The 18012-nt window shown below is 54.9% G+C and overlaps 1 protein-coding gene across 2 annotated transcripts in view; it reads right to left on the bottom strand.

Moving 5' to 3' along the window:
• Nucleotides 1–3412: 3412 nt before the first annotated feature.
• The window catches only part of CNOT10 (CCR4-NOT transcription complex subunit 10), an 81718-nt gene continuing 67118 nt past the window's right edge, over nt 3413–18012 (bottom strand). For both annotated transcript variants that reach the window (XM_062215772.1, XM_062215762.1), the window contains exons 14-19: nt 13214–13327; nt 8948–9078; nt 8389–8424; nt 8119–8246; nt 4424–4499; nt 3413–3850 (exon numbers count right to left, since the gene is read on the bottom strand). In XM_062215772.1, the coding sequence (XP_062071756.1) occupies nt 3699–3850; nt 4424–4499; nt 8119–8246; nt 8389–8424; nt 8948–9078; nt 13214–13327 (637 nt within the window). In that variant the 3' untranslated portion in view covers nt 3413–3698. The remainder of the gene's footprint in view (nt 3851–4423; nt 4500–8118; nt 8247–8388; nt 8425–8947; nt 9079–13213; nt 13328–18012) is intronic.

Below are 18012 nucleotides of genomic sequence, written 5' to 3'. Positions count from 1 at the left end.
CCTGGCTCCCTTTCAGATTTCAACTTCCGGTCAATGCAGGCAACAAGTGATGGTTCCAACACTCGGGTCCCCGCCTCCCCTGTGGAAGGCTCACTGAGGCCCCAGCTTTGGGCTTCTGCCCCTGTCTAGTCCTGGCCGTTGTGGGCATCTGGAGAAGAAACCAGAAGATGGGAGCTCTCTTGTTAAAAACCAAAAACCCTTTGAGTATAGGTAGGATCACCTCCGCTAGATGTGACTTCATTAACTGGAGCGGGACAACCGGGGGGTGGCGTGGGGAGCGGGGAGCCTGTGGGGCTGCAGGGGCCAGTGGGAGGGGTCCCCAAGGTGCAGGGCTTACCCACGCTGGGCTCTGGTGGAGGTGGAAGGCCAAGCCGAGCTGCTGGAATGTCAACGTGACAGGCATCAGACGTGATTTCCAAGTGTGGGAGAACACTTAGCTAACTTCACCTTAAGACGCGCAGGGTTCAGGGCAGAGCCAGCGTCTTGGCCTAACCCCAGCCATAGTGGCCTTTTTTTTTTTTGTTTGTTTGGTTTTTCAGTTTTTAAGCTTTTTATTCAGTGAGAGAAATGCATGGGAGAGTGAGGGCTCTAAGAGAGAGGGAGATCTGGGTTCACAGCGAGCACCAGGAGCCATGTGGAGGAGCGTGCAGGCCAGGAAGCATGGGGTGGGTGCCCCAAACACGCGTCCTGGAGACACAGGGGCAGCAGGGCACACGCTGGCAAAAGGCCAAAGAAAGGAAAAAGGGCACACCGTGCCCCAGGCTTTGAATCCTTTTTTTTTTTTTTTCCTGACAGGCAGAGTTAGTGAGAGAGACAGAGAGAAAGGTCTTCCTTCTGCTGGTTCACCCCCCAAATGGCCGCTATGGCCGGCGCACTGTGCCGATCTGAAGCCAGGAGCCAGGTGCTTCTCCTGGTCTCCCACCCGGGTGCAGGGCCCAAGCACTTGGGCCATCCTCCACTGCCTTTCCGGGCCACAGCAGAGAGCTGGACTGGAAGAGGGGCAACCGGGACTATAACCGGGGATGCCGGCACCACAGGTGGAGGATTAGCCCAGTGAGCCACGGCGCTGGCCTGAATCCACTTTCAAAGGGGAGTGGTTAACTAACCTGATTGGCCAGTGGGCACACAGGTGTGGTCAGGTAGGGGCATGAGGTAACAGAGGGGCGTGGTGAAGGCATGGTCTTCCAGCTCACAAACTTAATCAATTTTATCCTATATGCCTGCCTTCAACATTCCCCCCTCAGAGACTCCATTCCCTTAATCCCAAGGGATATTAAAGGGTGTAGAACCATCCATCTTCTGTAGCCACTTCCTGCTATGAGGGGCGTAGTGCAGGCCCCGCCTGTCTTGGGTCTGGAAGTCTCTGTCTTATGTAACAAATTTGCTTTGAGCCAGAGCAATCTCAGTCACTGCCAATGTCTGTGTCCCCCACTGCAGCCATTTGGAGAGTGAACCAATGGATGGCTCACTCTAACGCTGCATTAAAAAAAAAAAAAAAAAAAAAAAAAAAGTGCAAGGTCATCGCAGCCACAGCAGCAGATACTACTGGTGCTTGGCTTCGGTCCCATGTTCCACATCTGGGGCTGCGCCAGGCTAAGCCAAGAGCCCGAACTCCATCAGAGTCTCCCACCTGGGCCATCCACTGCTGCTTTCACAGGCACATTAGCAGGGAGCTGGACTGGAAATCGAACAACTGGGACTTGAACCGGAACCCACATGGTAGTCCCCAAATGCCCATAGGTGGCAGCTTAATCCGCCATGCCACAAAACCAGCCCTCTTAATGATCTATGACGTCTGTGGATTCACTCTTCAGGAAATGCCCAGGCTAAGCAGTTCCACCACCATCCTGTAGCATCTGTGCGGGCTGGGGCTTTGGAAGAGAGGCTGTGATCAGACTGACACTGTGCAGCTCCGCCTCCTGTGTTCACCAGCAACGTGGACACCCGGCCGTGAGAGCTGTGCATCTCCCCCGGTGCAAGTGGAGGCAGGAAGCCTCCTGTTCTCCACGTCGGAGAGCACCCAGTTCCAGGACACACCCCTGTGAGTGCTGTGTGGTGTCAGCGAGAGTAACCCAGAGAACAGTTCGGATAAGTTGTGTGCTTATCCAAACACTTGCCTCTCTGGCTGTGAAACTGGGGAAGCTGTGAGGTCAGCCAGTGTTAGACTCCATTATCTGAAGCTGGTCTTCCAATCAGGGAACGGAAGAGCCAGCACACGGCAGGGGATACTCCCCTACGGCAGGCTTTGCCGAGTCCCCCCAACACCTTCCACCTTGGGGAGCGCTCACTCGATGTTTCTAAGGCAAGTCTGCACTGTTTTCTCCCCTACAGTCTGCGTATCCATGCCACTAGCACATTTTGGCAATGCCGGTTTCATAGCACGAATCTGTCTCTTGGGAGGCAGCTTTTAAATTCTCGTCTCATCTCAAAGGGGTTCGCGACGAGGGCGAAGCGCCTGAACAGCGTCCAGAACCGGCGCCTCTGCGTGGGGGGACAGTGGGGGCAAACCAGGCCAGCACTCGGAATCCTGCGTGGCTGCCAACTGCGCAGAGCCGTCTTCTCTTCTCCACCAACGACACCGGCCCTGCGCGTCAGGACACAGGTCCTGCACCGTTCAGTCATAACCAGGCACAGGTCGCCCCAGCTGTCCCCGTCCCTCCATCCCCGGGCAGCTCTGCACTGACTGGTCACCTCCTGCTGGGGTTCTCTGTGTCTAAAGCTGTAACGTGGGGCCAGTGCTGTGCTAGCCTGCAGTGCTGGCATCACTGTGGGGACCAGTTCAAGTCCTGGTCACTCTACTTCGGATCCAGCTCCCTGCTAACTCGCCTGGGAAGACAGAGGAAGATGGCCCAAGTGCGTTGTGTCCCTGCACCCATGTTGGAGACCCGGAAGAAGCTCCTGGTTTCAGACTGGCCCAGCCCCGGTGCTGCAGCCATTTGGGGAGTGAACCATGGATGGAAGAGCTCTCTTTCTTTCTCTGCATCTTTTCCTTTCAAATAAATTTAAGGAAAAACAAAAACTTTAACACGCATTTACAGATGCTAAAATACTCTTCTAAAATATTTACTTATTTATTTGAAACATGGAGTTACAGAGGCAGAGAGAGGTCTTCTGTCTGCTGACTCACTCCCTAAATGGCCACAATGGCTGAGCTGGGCCGATCCGAAGTCAGGAGCTTGGGGCTTCTTCCAGGTCTCCCAGGCAGGTGCAGGGACACAAGGATTTGGGCCATCCTTTACTGCTTTCGCAGGCCACAGTAGAGAGCTGGATCAGAAATGGAGTAGCCGGGACTCGAACCGGCGCCCACATAGGATGCTGGCACTGCAGGCGGCAGCTTTACCCGCTAAGCCACGGTGCCAGCCCCAGATGCTAAAATACTCTTAACCGCTCCAGGAAAGACTGTCCAAGACTGTTCTGAGCAGATCATGTTTTAATCGCCTATGCCACAGATCACATAATGCCACAAAATTAGTAATAACAGTCTGGCAGAGTCTGAGAGAGGCCGCTGGGAATGAGTCTGTGAGAATCCTTCAATCTAAGTGACCTGGAATAAAAGGGGTGGACGGTCTTAAAACTGTGCCTGCAAAACTAGCACCTTCACCATCGGTCTTTTATTCGTTCTGCTGTGCACAACTGAAGAGGCCAGTGAGTACTGCCCTGGGTCTCAGGTAACAGTTTTTTTCCCCAAAAGCGAAATGTCACTTTCTCTGCACGGTGAAGGCCGGCATCTGGATGGGCTGGATCGGGTGGGTGGGCGGGAACACCGCCTTCTTTCTCAGCTCCGAGTGCGCCTTCACTGTGGGCAGCAGCTGATTCCTTTTGATGATCTGCAAGGCCAGCTGGGTATTACCTAGAAGAACACAAGCCCCACTGAGCCAGCGCCCACAGAGCGAGCCGTCGCAGCCAGCAGGGAGCTGAGAGATGAGCTTCAAGAAGCCAGGCCGAACGGCGGAATCCCAGACACTGACGTGCGTGCTGGAGGGCGTGGCCTGGACTCCCCAGCAAGTCCAAGGCACAGCCCAGGTTGGGAATCTGCTGCAGGTGGACTGCACAGTGTGCAGGAGCCTGCAGACCGATGCCTGCCGGGCGCCTAGCACCCCACACCTGAGGACCGACTCAGAACTTCCCGTTTCTCCCGCCACACCTCCCTGGGCTTTCAGGTAAGCCACATCCTACAGTGATGTATGCTTGGAGAAACAGTGCTCGTGCTGCTCCGAGAAAGGTGAATTAGTAGGGATTAATTGACTGTCAGACGTTATGAGTCTACATCCTCACAAAGAAATATACTTACCCAAATATACCTACAGGAACCTGTGAGCTACCCAAACCCCCCTGACTACACTGCTGCCGTAAGCACTGATCGGTGCTCACTTGTAGGAGGTAGTTTCTGCACTGAAGAGACACAGACAGAGCCGCCACTCACCGTTCTGCAGCTCCAGGTACACGGCCAGCAGAATGGCCTCGGGGGGCACCTCCTTCGGGTGGATCATGGACGCCGCCTTCGCTCAGAACAGAAAGACACCCATGAAAACCAGCAGCTTAACAAACTCCGGCGTGCCACCAAGAAATCAACAGGCAGTGCACTTGTCACTCACTCCCTCTGCTTCATCCACACTGGGTTCCCGGTGGGGGAAGGTCCGACTTTCCCTCCCTCTGGGCCTTTGCGGGCCTGGGGCTGTCCGTCAGGCCCTCGGCACAGGGGGCTCTGTGGGCGGCTCTTCACCGGAGCCAGCGGAGTCCACAGGCCTGTCTCTTTTCTAAGGAGCGCCGCAGCACCGTGGGCTGCAAGTTGCCAGTCAGGAGTAAGAATGAGAGCTTACAGGGACGGCAGCACAGAGCATCGCACCACGCAGCACGCCCGCTGCCCCGTCCTTCAGCACTGGGATGGACTACATTTGTGTCAAACAACCATCGCCGGGGGTGGCCACCTGCTGTCCTCAGACCTAAGTGTCGCCAGCCTGCTTCAGCAGTCTCTCCGAGCCAGTCCTGGGGAGAGCAGGGCTGAACTTCTCCGGCCAAGGGCGCTACATCCATCAGCTCACTTCCTCCTATCAACTGTGCGTGCCCATCTCATGTCAGTCGCTCGCTGCTCCCAGGCTGCCTTGTGTGCGCTCTACAAACACTTAGGGAGCTGAGGTGAGCGGGCAGGATGGGAACTCGCCCCACAACAAACGAGCACGCACAAAACTAACAAGAATCCAAATGGCGCCACCTGAACGCCAGGGAGAAACAGTGCTTCCCGACAGGGAGCTCTGCCCGGTCCCTGCACGGCTGCTGAGTGACAGGCAGAAAGGGGGACCAGGACCGAGGACCAGGCGACACTGCAGGAGAGGTCCACAGGACCGGAATCTTGCAACAGGCTGGCTCCTAGCAGCCTCAGAAGAAATCCCACACTGGGGGGGGGGGTGGTGGTGGTGGTGGTGTCTGTCCAGAACACACACTTTTAAGCTGCTTGGGATGCTTACATCCCACACCAGAGTGCCAGGCTCCACCACTTCTTCTTCTTTTTTTTATTAGACAGGTAGAGTTATAGACAGAGAGAGATAGACAGAGAGAAAGGTCTTCCTTCTGTTGGTTCACCCCCGAAATGGCCACTACGGCTGGCGCTGCGCCGATCCGAAGCCAGGAGCCAGGTGCTTCCTCTCGGTCTCCCATGCGGGTGCAGGGACCCAAGTACTTGTGCCATCCTCCACTGCCCTCCCGGGCCATAGCAGAGAGCTGGACTGGAAGAGGAGCAACCAGGACTAGAACCCTGGGGGCTGGCGCCGCAGGTGGAGGATTAGCCAAGTGAGCCACGGCACTGGCTCCACTTCTTTTTAAAAATATTTTTTTATTTATATGAGAGGCAGAGAGAGAGAGAGAGAGAGAGAGAGAGAGAGAGAGACAGACTTCCATTCACTGGTTCACTCCCCAAATGGCCGCAATGGCTGGAGCTGGGCCCATCCAAAGCCAGGAGCCAGGAGCCTCTTCCGGGTCTCCCATGCAGGTGCAGGGGCCCGAGCATTTGGGTCATTTTTTGCTGCTTTCCCAGGTGCATTAGGGAGCTGGATCAGAAGAGGAGTAGCCAGGACTTAGGAACTGATACCTACATGGGATGCCGGTGCCACAGGTGGAGGCTTAGCCCACTATGCCACAGTGTTGGCCCTGGCTTTTTCATTTTTAAAAAGACTTATTTATTAATTTAAAAGGCAGAGTGTCATAGAGAAGAGGGAGAGAAAGATCTCTCATTCATTGGTTCACTCACCAAATGCCCACAACCACCAGCACTGGGCCAGAACAAAGCCAGGAGCCAGAAACTTCACCTGGGTCTCCCACATAGGTGGCAGGAACCCAAGTACTCGGGCCATTGTCCACTGTCTTTCAGATGCACTAGCAGGAAACTGGATCAGAGTGGCTGCGGGGCTGGCATTGTGGCATAGAGGGTACAGCTATTATTTGTTATGTTGGATCCTGTCCCAGCTGCTCCACCTCTGATCCAGCTCCCTGCTAATGCACCTGGGAAAGCAGTGGAAGACGGGCCACGTGCTCGGGTCCCTGCACCCATGTGGGAGACCAGGAAGAAGCTCCCGGCCCAGCCTGGCCCAGCGCTGCTTGTCGAAGCCACCAGGGGAATGAACTAGTGGGTGAAAGATGTCTCTCTCTCTCTGTAACTCTTACAAATAAATAAGTTAAATAAATCTTAACCACTCTGTGGTTATGAAAACCTCTCCTTCCTCAAGTAGCTGGGCAACACGCGTCACCTACTGTTCGTTGCACTGATCTCAGTCTGCAGTTTTTGTTTTTTTTTTCCCCTGAACTACAAGAATTCAAGGCAACAACTTCGAGATTTAATGGCGTTTTGCTTTCTGGCTGTTCAGAACGGTGAGGGGTGGGCAGGCAACCTCGGAAACACCTACTCGGAGCCCCTTCCCACTCTTCACGGTCGCTGTTCTGCCATCACAGGCAGGGTGGGCCTCCCAGTTAGACAAAGGTCCAGCCTTTGGATTAACCTACAAACCAAGGGACCAAAACAAAACCCCTTCCGAGCCCGAACCGGGCCTGACCCCACCTGCCTCTCCCGGTGCAGCAGCAGCCAGGGCCACCTGCTGTATGAGAACCTGAGCTGGACTGCACACACTGTAACTTCAGACCCAAAGCTCTCTGCCGCAGTGACTGGGGCCGGGGCCACTCTCGGGGGCGTTACACGTGCCAGCTCTGCCCCTGAGCACAGCCACACAGTTTAACTCGAGCACTCAATTCCACGTTCCCCTGGGCAGTCAACACTTCTGACTTCTCTCCAGGGTAAAGCAAAGCTACCTCTAGGCACAGCAGGCCACCTGCACAGGCGCAAGTTTCCGGAAGGCAGCACATCTCCTAGGCTGGATTTCAGGCAAGCTTGTGAAGAGCCCATTTGGAACAAACGTCCGGTGTACAAGAGTTACACTCTGCAGCCCTCTGACTTTGCAGTTCCCCTCCTAACCGCAGGTGCATGGGCAGGGCTGCGGCATGCCCACCGTGAGGGAGGCCTGGACAGGCGGCCTCGGTCATCCAGCACGAGTCTCCCTGGAGGCCCCGCCACTTAGCGGGAGGATGCAGAGGTCTACGGTAGCTATTTTTGTAACTGCCCGCAGCTTTCTTTAGGGTGTGGGGAGTTTCTTGGCACTGGTTTTCTGAAAGCTCTATTTATAATGGATTTTTGAACACAGAGGCCCAGAATTCGAACTTTAAAAGCCTCTGAGGGCACTGTGAAAGCCTCTCGCCCTGGGCGCCCAGCACCCAGGCCTCCTCTGGCCAGCCTGCAGCTCAGGGGAAGCGACAGACATGGGCTTCCCGCCGGGACGCCGCAGCTGTCCGCTCACTCAGTACAAGGGACTCCCAGTGGTGCTGTGCTCGGCCGGGGTTCACTGAAATGGCCTCTTAAGTTTCAGTGCTTGAAACCATCAGGAAAAAACCATCCTTTGGGTACCTGGGTTCATTCGCAAGGCTGGCTACTTGTTTCCCTTGCAGGAATACTTCCACAGCCGGACAAACGAACCTCCCGATGTTTGACAGGGTGACTCACACAAAACCACACACACGATAACCCAGCGTCCCCGGCTGCTCTCCGAGCGGGCTGACTCCACTCCAGCCCGGCCTCACCTGGTGCAGACACTTGCGGGCTTTGTCGTACTCACTCCTCAAGCAGTAGGCGCTGCCCAGGTTGAAGAGCATCACGGTCCTGGCGGAGTTGACGGAACTGGGGTAGCACTGAGGGGCCCGCTTCCCGGCTGCGGAAAGAGAGCACAGACCTGGGTGAAGAGGGCCCTGCAGGGCAGGGGCGCAGCCCACCCCCACCCCCACCCCAGCAGCCACAGGGAGCACACAGCACTGCCCAGGCCATGTCAGGTCTTCACACAACTGCCTACTTACAGGATTCCATTGGTTCATTTTCACCTTTGTCCGATCCTACAGAGACAGGAAGACACGTCTGAGGGGCCGGACAACAAGCACATTACCTAAAACCCGACTTTCTCCGTGGAATGGGGAGCCGACTAGAGGCGTCTGCGTGAAGTGGGGCTCCATCCAGCAGGCCCCAGAGCGCACCCACCCACCACCAGCTGGTCCTCTGTAAAGTGAATGCCACACAGTGCCACCTTCTCAAAGGCTGAGCCGTGACTCAAAACTGGCTTCTGAATGCCATGTTCTTCCACAGCCCCCTGGACTGCGGCAGCACTCCCAGGAAAAAGATGCAGGATCGGAACCGAAATGCATTGTCCAAGCACTGCTAGTCTTCCAAAAATGAGAACTGGACAAGTGACAAGCAGCTCCCGGGTCTACTTAGCAAACAGTTCTGCACTCTAAGTACAGCCAGAAATGGCACAGCCCGCCCAAGACTTCCTCCCCTTCACAGCCATGCCCTTAGATCTGGACACGCCTTCAACAGCCGCGGGAAGGGGCACCCGCCCTGGCCAAGGGTGTCTTCTCTCACCTTGGTCCTGCTCGTTTGAGGAGATCCCTAAGGAGACATCAGTGACGTTCTCCGGGTTCAAGTGAGTGATGGCGTCAGATATTCTGTCGAGCGAGATGAGGGCTTCTGCAGCGTAGAGGTGGCCCAGAAACCTGGAACGAGAGCGGACTCCCAGCTGAAAAGCAGGTCGCCACCCAGACGCCAGCGTCCAAGAACACGGACTAGACTGCCACGGCACACCAGGGATGTTTCAAACACTTCACGTCCTTGAAATCTAAGTTTATTTAGGGAAAACAGATCAACCAAGGACAACTTAAAACCACCTTGTGGTCAGTGGTGTGGTGTAGCGAGTTAAGCTGCAGCATGCATCCCATATGGGCACCAGTTCAAGTCCCGGCTGCTCCACTTCTGATCCAGTTCCTTGCTAACATCCCTGGGAAGGTAGCAGAAGGCAGTCCAGGTGACTGGGTCTCTGCCACCCACGAGAGACCCAGATGGAATTTTGGGCTCCTGGCTTTAGTCTGGCCCTGGCCCAGCCAGTGTGACGTTTTGGGAATAAACCAGCAAATGGAGATGACTCTGAGCATCTCTCCCTCTAGCTCTTTCAAATAAAGAAATACACAACAGTTAAGTTTTATATTAAACAGATCAAAGTACACTGCCATTAAGAAAACAGTTCAAAACTGACAAGCTGTGATGTTCACTTAATTGAGGAAATAACATTAAAGTAAAACAGTTCTAAAGTAAGAGACAAGCAAGGGTGGACGTCCACTGTGTGGAGCCCCGGAACCAGCTCATCCAGTTGGCTGCTCAGAGCCAGGATGTGCGCTGGACGCTCTGAGGCCGCCACGGCTCACTGGACGCTCTGAGGCGGCCACGGCTCGCTGGACGCTCTGAGGCGGCCACGGCTCGCTGGACGCTCTGAGGCGGCCCACGGCTCGCTGGACGCTCTGAGGCGGCCACGGCTCGCTGGACGCTCTGAGGCGGCCCACGGCTCGCTGGACGCTCTGAGGCGGCCACGGCTCGCTGGACGCTCTGAGGCGGCCCACGGCTCGCTGGACGCTCTGAGGCGGCCACGGCTCGCTGGACGCTCTGAGGCGGCCACGGCTCGCTGGACGCTCTGAGGCGGCCACGGCTCGCTGGACGCTCTGAGGCGGCCACGGCTCGCTGGATGCTGAGGCGGCCCACGGCTCGCTGGACGCTCTGAGGCGGCCCACGGCTCGCTGGACGCTGAGGCGGCCACGGCTCGCTGGACGCTCTGAGGCGGCCACGGCTCGCTGGACGCTCTGAGGCGGCCCACGGCTCGCTGGACGCTCTGAGGCGGCCACGGCTCGCTGGACGCTCTGAGGCGGCCCACGGCTCGCTGGACGCTCTGAGGCGGCCACGGCTCGCTGGACGCTCTGAGGCGGCCACGGCTCGCTGGACGCTCTGAGGCGGCCCACGGCTCGCTGGACGCTGAGGCGGCCCACGGCTCGCTGGACGCTCTGAGGCGGCCCACGGCTCGCTGGACGCTCTGAGGCGCCCACGGCTCGCTGGACACTGAGGTGGCCACGGCTCGCTGGACGCTCTGAGGCGGCCCACGGCTCGCTGGACGCTGAGGCGGCCACGGCTTTGAGTGTGCACACCTCTGTTTTGTGCTGTCACATCAGCTGCAGAGCCTCCTGGCTTACAATCGCCTGCCCCCAGTCTCTTTACTCCGAGCCATTTTCCCCATGATCACCTGGTTTTTCAAAACTGAAAACAGCCTTAGACATGTTACACCCCTGCTCAAAATCTTCGTGACTTCTTCTACCAGAGAACAAAACCAGAGGAACAAAGCCGAAGCCTGCAGTTTCAAGGCTCTCACGGATCTGCCCCACTCTCCTGTGTTCAGTCCATGCTCTCACTCCCCGTGCACGGCTTCCCTGCGGCCTTGCCTCGCAGGCCAAAGCCAGCGTGGAGCCCCTCCTGCTCCAAGGGCCAGCTCAAGGCTCACCTCCAGGGCCACCTGGCCCCAACGGGTCCTCAACTTGCTATCTTCTGGGATTTAATCACCCAAGTTCTTCGTTTCTTTACTAAGTAATTTCTCCTCAGTAGGAGGGGCAAGATGACCTCTTATTTTGTTTCCCCACCGACTAAGTTACACTTGAACGACTCGGGGGCAGGTGGTGTCTGGTGGCTCAGTGGGTGAAGCCACAGCCTGGCAGCAGCATCCTGTACCCAGAGCACGGTTCACGTTCCGGCTGCTCCTCTTCCCATCCAGCCCCCTGACGACGTGCCTGGGAAAGCAGTGGACGACGGCCCACGTGCTTGGAGACTCAGATGGGGCTCCTGGCTCCGGCCTGCTCAGCTTTCACAGTTGCGGCCACGTGGAGAGCCAATCAGCAGATGGATGCCCCCCCCCCCCCCCCCGCCCCGGTCTCTCCCTTTGTCACTCTGCCTTTCGGATGAATGAATCAACCCAAACAGTAAGACACCACATGGGATGCCCACAGCCAACAGTGCAGTGCCTGGGTTGGAGTCCTGGCTCTGCCTGATTCCAGAGCTCTGCTGAGGTGGCAGGTAATGGCACCACCTGCGACACCTGGACTGAGTTCCCGGTTACCGGCTTTAGTCTGGGGCAGCCCCACCTACTGTATCTGGGGAGTGAGCCAGAGGGTGGAAGATCTCATTGTCTCTGTCTTTCAAGTAAAATGAAAATAAATAATTTTTAAATCAGTAACTTGGGGCCAGCACTGTAGAACAGTGGGCTAAGCCTATGCCTATGATGCTGGCACCCCATATGGGCGCTGCTTCGAGTCCCGGCTACTGCTCTTCTGATCCAGTTCTCTGCTATGGCCTGGGAAAGCAGTAGAAGAAGGCCCAAGCACTTGGGCCCCTGCATCCACGTGGGAGACCCAGAAGAAGCTCCTGGCTCCTGACTTCGGATCGGCCCAGCTCCAGCTGCTGCGGCCATTTGGGGAGTGAGCCAGCAGATGGAAAACCTCTCTCTCTCTCTCTCTCTCTCTCTCCGTAACTCTGCCTCTCAATTGCATAAAATAAATCTTTAAAAAAAAATCATAATAGTATTTTTTAAAGAGAAATTAAAATTCTTTGTTTTCTGTGAATTTAGGTTAAAAAAATGTTTAACCAGATGAAATGTCTTCATGGCACAGGAAGCCCAGAAACCCGTGACCAGGGGTACGGAGAGCAACAAGCAGCGGGGCACAGGCTGCTGTGCTGGGCGGCACCGAAGGCAGCCGAGTGCAGAACGCCCTGCCACCCTCGCTGGGAAGACCGGCGGTCCTGCTATTAATGAAAGGACCACAACGCTTACGACAGACTCCTGAAGAGAGAAATTTCCAGACGGAACTTGGCCGATCCTGCAGAAGTCAGTGAGAGAACCCTAGGGCCGAGGCAGTTTGTTCCTTTGACTTTCAGATACGGAAGTTAGACAAATAAGGCTAAAAACACTCCAACAGCCAAGCTGAACCCAAGTTTGCCTACGCTCATCATCCAAGGGACTGGGAAGACAAAGGCCAACCCTGGACCTCTGACCTGGTGCCCGTAGTGGACCAAAGGGTTTGCAAGGAATTTACACGTCTCAAACAAACAAGCCTGCCTCAGGTTAAGAAGCCCTCCAGGTGTTTGCCATCCAGGTATTATTTAGGTTTAACCTGTGGGCTCTGGAGATCCCGTCAGAACCAGACAGCACTGGTTCACCGTCAAGTGATAACTTTCAGTGACTTCTGCCATAAATGCCGGTAGCAGCTGAAGCTGGGAGCCCAGAACTCCATCCAGATTCCCCCATGGATGGCAGGGAGCTGGACAGGAAGCGGGAGCGGTGACGGATCTCAGGAATTCTGATGTGATGTGTGTACCCAGGTGGCAGCTTAGCTTGCTGTGTCACAGGGCCCACTCCTAGCTGACAACAAAGTTAATACTGGGGAGGGATCTGAACAGTACCAATAAAACTATCTCGTGAGTTGGGATAGCAGCTTGGAAAAATTCTTGTCTATTTAGATTGCCTTCATACAGGAGACCTACTATGTGGATCAAACACCTTTTTGTGAGGAGTCACCTTATTCTGGGGCCAAAATGCTCCAGACAGACCCAGCAGTGGGCACTAGGAAATCCCATGTTCCCGGGTTCAGGAAATGAAAAATATTCTACTGCTAAGACAGGAGTTAAGAATTTTTTTAACCAGCGGTTTCCCCCCCACAAATAAGTAGATTACTGGAGGGGTTAAAAGAAGGCACAGACCCCACGAATGTTAACCAGAAACTCTGAGACAAAACAAAGGAGACACACCGGGCAAGCCACACTTACTTAAGAGATCCTGACAGCTTGGGCTGCTGAAGAAGTTTATCTGCGTGGTTCAAAGCCATAAGGTTATCGCCCAAAGCCAGAGCCACGTAAGCACTGCAAGCCAGTATGGAGCACCTAGAACACAAACGAGAAGGGGCTGAGAACTCGAGCTAAAAGATTAACAATGGTTTTATCTGCCACACAGCCATGAATGGGGTCTCGGCGAGAAGAGATAAAGCCACGCTACTGATGTTAAGAATCAGAACGACGTAGAAAACCACCATCTGCATGTACTATCTGTCTGACTCATCGTCAGCTTCCATCCAATCCACCCAGCTCCCCAGTAGACGATCACATGGAGTTACTGCACATACTTAGCCTGAAAATAAGTAAACTGCTGCAGTTAATGGTCCAGTGAGAACTTACTTTCTTTTTTCAGTATACTAGAAATATAGCGCAGATCTTTTTTTTTTTTTTTTTTTTAAAGTTTTTGACAGGCAGAGTGGACAGAGAGAGAGAGAGACAGAGAGAAAGGTCTTCCTTTTGCCGTTGGTTCACCCTCCAATGGCCGCCGCGGTAGGCGTGCTGCGGCCGGCGCACCGCGCTGATCCGAAGCCAGGAGCCAGGTGCTTCTCCTGGTCTCCCATGCGGGTGCAGGGCCCAAGCACTTGGGCCATCCTCCACTGCACTCCCTGGCCACAACAGAGAGCTGGCCTGGAAGAGGGGCAACCGGGACAGGATCGGTGCCCCGACCGGGACTAGAACCCGGTGTGCCGGCGCCGCAAGGCGGAGGATTAGCCTAGTGAGCCGTGGCGCCGGCCTTTTTTTTTTTTTGACAGGCAGAGTGGACAGTGAGAGAGAGAGACAGAGAGGAAGGTCTTCCTTTTCCATTGGTTCACCCCCCCAATGGCCACTGCAGCCAGCGCACCGCGCTGATCCGAAGCCAGGAGCCAGGTGCTTCTCCTGGTCTCCCTTGCGAGTGCAGGGCCCAAGCACTTGGGCCATCCTCCACTGCACTCCCAGGCCACAGCAGAGAGCTGGACAGGAAGAGGACTGACTGGGACAGAATCCAGCGCCCTGACCGGGACTAGAACCCGATGTGCCGGCGCTGCAGGTGGAGGATTAGCCTAGTGAGCTGCGGTGCCAGCCTCGCAGATCTTTCTATAACAATTTGCAAACTTTGCTAAGACACACAGTCCCCTTTTAGCTCAGCTTGCTGTCTGCATTTTCTTGAACCTCCTAAGCAGCCCACAGTTCTTGCCACCAATGGAACCTAGAGTAACTAAAACATCTCACATTACCGTGACCGAAACGAATATTCGAAGCAAAGAAGCAAGCTGAACGAATGCACAGGAAGGTAAAATCAAGTCGCATTGCTTCTCCTAAGTTGGGTTGGAAGCCCAATTTCTGTTTGGCTTTCTCCTTCATGGGGCAGCTTATTTACAGATCACGTGGGTGTTAAACAACCGCTCCACAAAGCAATCTTAAAATAAACTTTGTCGGGCCAGCGCCGTGGCTCACTAGGCTAATCCTCCGCCTGCGGCGCCAGCACACTGGGTTCTAGTCCCGGTTGGGGCGCCAGATTCTATCCCGGTTGCCCCTCTTCCAGGCCAGCTCTCTGCTGTGGCCCGGGAGTGCAGTGGAGGATGGCCCAAGTCCTTGGGCCCTGCACCCCATGGGAGACCAGGAGAAGCACCTGGCTCCTGGCTTCGGATCAGCGCGGTGTGCCGGCCGCAGTGCGCCGGCCGCGGCGGCCATTGGAGGGTGAACCAACGGCAAAAGGAAGACCTTTCTCTCTGTCTCTCTCTCTCTCTGTCCACTCTGCCTGTCAAAAAAATAAAATAAATAAATAAACTTTGTCAAATAGAAATGGGTCTGAATGGTGGCCCCAAGCAGCCTCAATCAGCTGGGACACTGAGTCATGCTCACCAATCACAACAGGCACGCATGTCACTAAAGCGCATTCAGGTTGCAATTTCATCTGAGGAAGAAGGGAACCACTGTCATCACCAGAGCTCTCTAAGGCTCTCAGATCCTCGGGGCAAACACAGCGCTAGCCTGCAGGGTTCTCTCCTCTTGCTCACCCTGTCCAGTACAACGCAGCTCCTCCATCCTGACACACAGGGGCCAGGCCGGCTCTGCAGGGCCTGGGAGAGGCAGGCCGCCAGCCGCTTCCCGTGCTCCCACCACACGGAGCGCATCCTCCGGCTCAGAGCGTGCGATTCATCAAAGCCAACCCTGACACCCTCCACCCCAGGACCACCCGGGACACAACCACAACTAGAAAGAGAGCGAGCTCGCTACCTTGGAAGAACATTTCATCAAAACGCTACTGGTTGGTATTTTGTGACTGAGAATTTTAAATCTGAACCCTGTTTGTGGGAGTGTACTTTGAGTGCTTCCAACAGCATTTTCCAGGAAAACGTGCTGTCACTCACTGTCCTTGGGATGCCAAGAGCTGGCTTCCCCAGCTGCAGGCCTGGGGGACCCTCCCTCCAGGGAAGACTCCAGGGGCCAGCGGAGGGAGCACTGATTGGTTATCTGGCACCTTCTGTCAGCGGCCAGGCCTGTGCGCCAAGATTAGGTGACTCACTGTTCTCTTCTGGCTTATTTGTAGCCTTCATTCTTAAATGGCAATGCACATTCATTCATCTAAGGATTTTCCTGGATGCCTCTCACACGGCAGGTGTATATTGCTAATGAGAAAAAACCAGACTTCCAAAGGTGTCCAGGGCTCAAGACAACCAACAGTCCAAGGCCTCCGAACCAGTCACAGCATTTTGTCGTTCTTTTAATCTTTATTTTCATTTTATTGAAAGACAGAGAGACAGAGATTTTCCACTGGCTGGTCCACCCCAGATGCCAAGGAGATTTGAAAACAAAAACTACAAATAAGCCAAAAGAGGACAAGGAGATACCAATCTTGCAGGAGGAAGCCAGGAGCCCGGGATCCAGCCCAGTTCTCTCCTGTGGGGTCAGGGACCCAGGCATGTGTGTGCATCAGCCGGGATGGGAGGTGGCACAGGTACACTGATACAGGATGTGGGTGTCCAAGGAGCAGCCCTGGTCACAACATTTAACACCATTTTCACCTGTGACTTTGGCAAAGGTCAGGGCAAATCAGGCGCTCATTAAAAACCAGAAGGCCACAGCTTTTGCTCTTTACACGAAGACGAGAGCGATTCTCCACCAGCTGTAGTCAGTTCTTTGTAGGCCCTTGCTAAGGAACACGGCTTTCGACGGTTAAGCCTGCTTCTCTAGCACCCAGACCCACACCACTCCGGTGCGATGATGTGGACCGCAATGTTCCTGCATGCTCTGGGTGCAGGGGCTACTGCAAAGCCCCATCTCTGGTGGCCTTGCTGGGAAAGTCTCCCTGCCTCTCTCGACAGTACGTAGGCTAGTGCTGCTCCAGCCCACTGTGGGTCCAGAAATCAGTCAAGTACAATTTGTATCAGGGAGAGAGAGGGGGAGGGAGAGAGGAAAGGGGAGGTAGAGGGGAAGGGAGAGGGATAGAGGGAGAGGGAGGAGGAGGGGAGGGGGAGAGGGGGAAGAAAAGGGGGAGGGGGATCTTCCATTCACTGGTTCACTCCCCAAATGGCCACAACAAGTAGGGGCCCAAGCACTTGGGCCGTCCTCTGCTGCTCTCCCAGGTGCATTAGCAGGGAGCTGGGTGGGAAGTGGAGCACAAGGGACTCAAACTGGCACCCATATGGGATGGCAGCACTGCAGGCGGTGGCTTTACCTACTAAGCCACGGTGCTGGCCCCTTGTAACAGGACTCTAATTCCCAGCAAGAGGGTAAAAATCTGTTTGCTTCAACTTTCACCTTTTACTGTAAGATATATCAAATCCTATCTGGGTAAAAGAACCTAATAATAAATCATTCTATTAAGCATATTTAAATATGGAAATACAAAATTGGGGCTGGTGTTCTGACCAGGGGTCACCAGTTTCAGTGTCCAAAACTCAAACCCGTATTTATGCTTCTCTTCTATCGGCGCCTAACTCACCCCCGCTCCCCTCCTCCATCTCCTCTTAGAAAACCACACTGAACTCTGCGTAACCTGGTGGACTGATAACACCGGAAACATGCACTGCTCTATCTACAAGCCCCTGGAGAAATCACTTTACTTTTGATAGCTACTGCTACCCTCCCTGTCACTAGTCCCTCTGTCTAATCTGCTCTACTGAGCCCTCAGCTGATCTGACAGGTCACCAGACTGGAAGAGCTACACCTCAAGCAAGGCACACACCCACGGCCCAAACCCATTCACATACTGCAGGAGCCAGCCCTACGTCCACACAACCCCAGCCCTTGGAAAAGCAAGGAAGAGAGAAAATGGGAAAATGTTTGCTTTTTCTATTTTTTACCTAATTGTTTGTGATTAAAGTCAGAGTTAGAGAGAGAGGACAGACGCAGAGAGCTTCCATCTGCTGGTTCACTCCCCATATGGCTGCAATGGCCAGGACTAGCAGCATCAATCCAGGTCTCCCAGGTGGGTAGCAGGGACCAAACTCTGGGCCGTCTTCTGCTGCTTTTCCCAGGCCGTTGGCAGGGAGCTGGATCAGAAGAGGAGCAGCTGGGACAGGAACTGGTGCCCAAAAGGGATGCTTGTGTTGCGGGTGGCGGCTTTGCCCGCTACACCAGAATGCTGGCCACAAAAAGTTTTTTCCCCCCATAAAGTACCAGATTACACCAAGCTTGAGAGATTGAGCATTATGATTTGTCAAGTCACATATCCCGTGAGTGAGAGGAATCTCCCCCAAATATCTGTCGAACCTTCATTAGGAGAAGCTACAGCGGAAGGAAGTCCTGTG

The sequence above is a fragment of the Lepus europaeus genome, chromosome 2 (genome assembly GCF_033115175.1).
Source record: "Lepus europaeus isolate LE1 chromosome 2, mLepTim1.pri, whole genome shotgun sequence".
In the NCBI taxonomy this organism is placed as follows: domain Eukaryota; kingdom Metazoa; phylum Chordata; class Mammalia; order Lagomorpha; family Leporidae; genus Lepus; species Lepus europaeus.
This window is presented reverse-complemented; position numbering and strand designations above follow the sequence as displayed.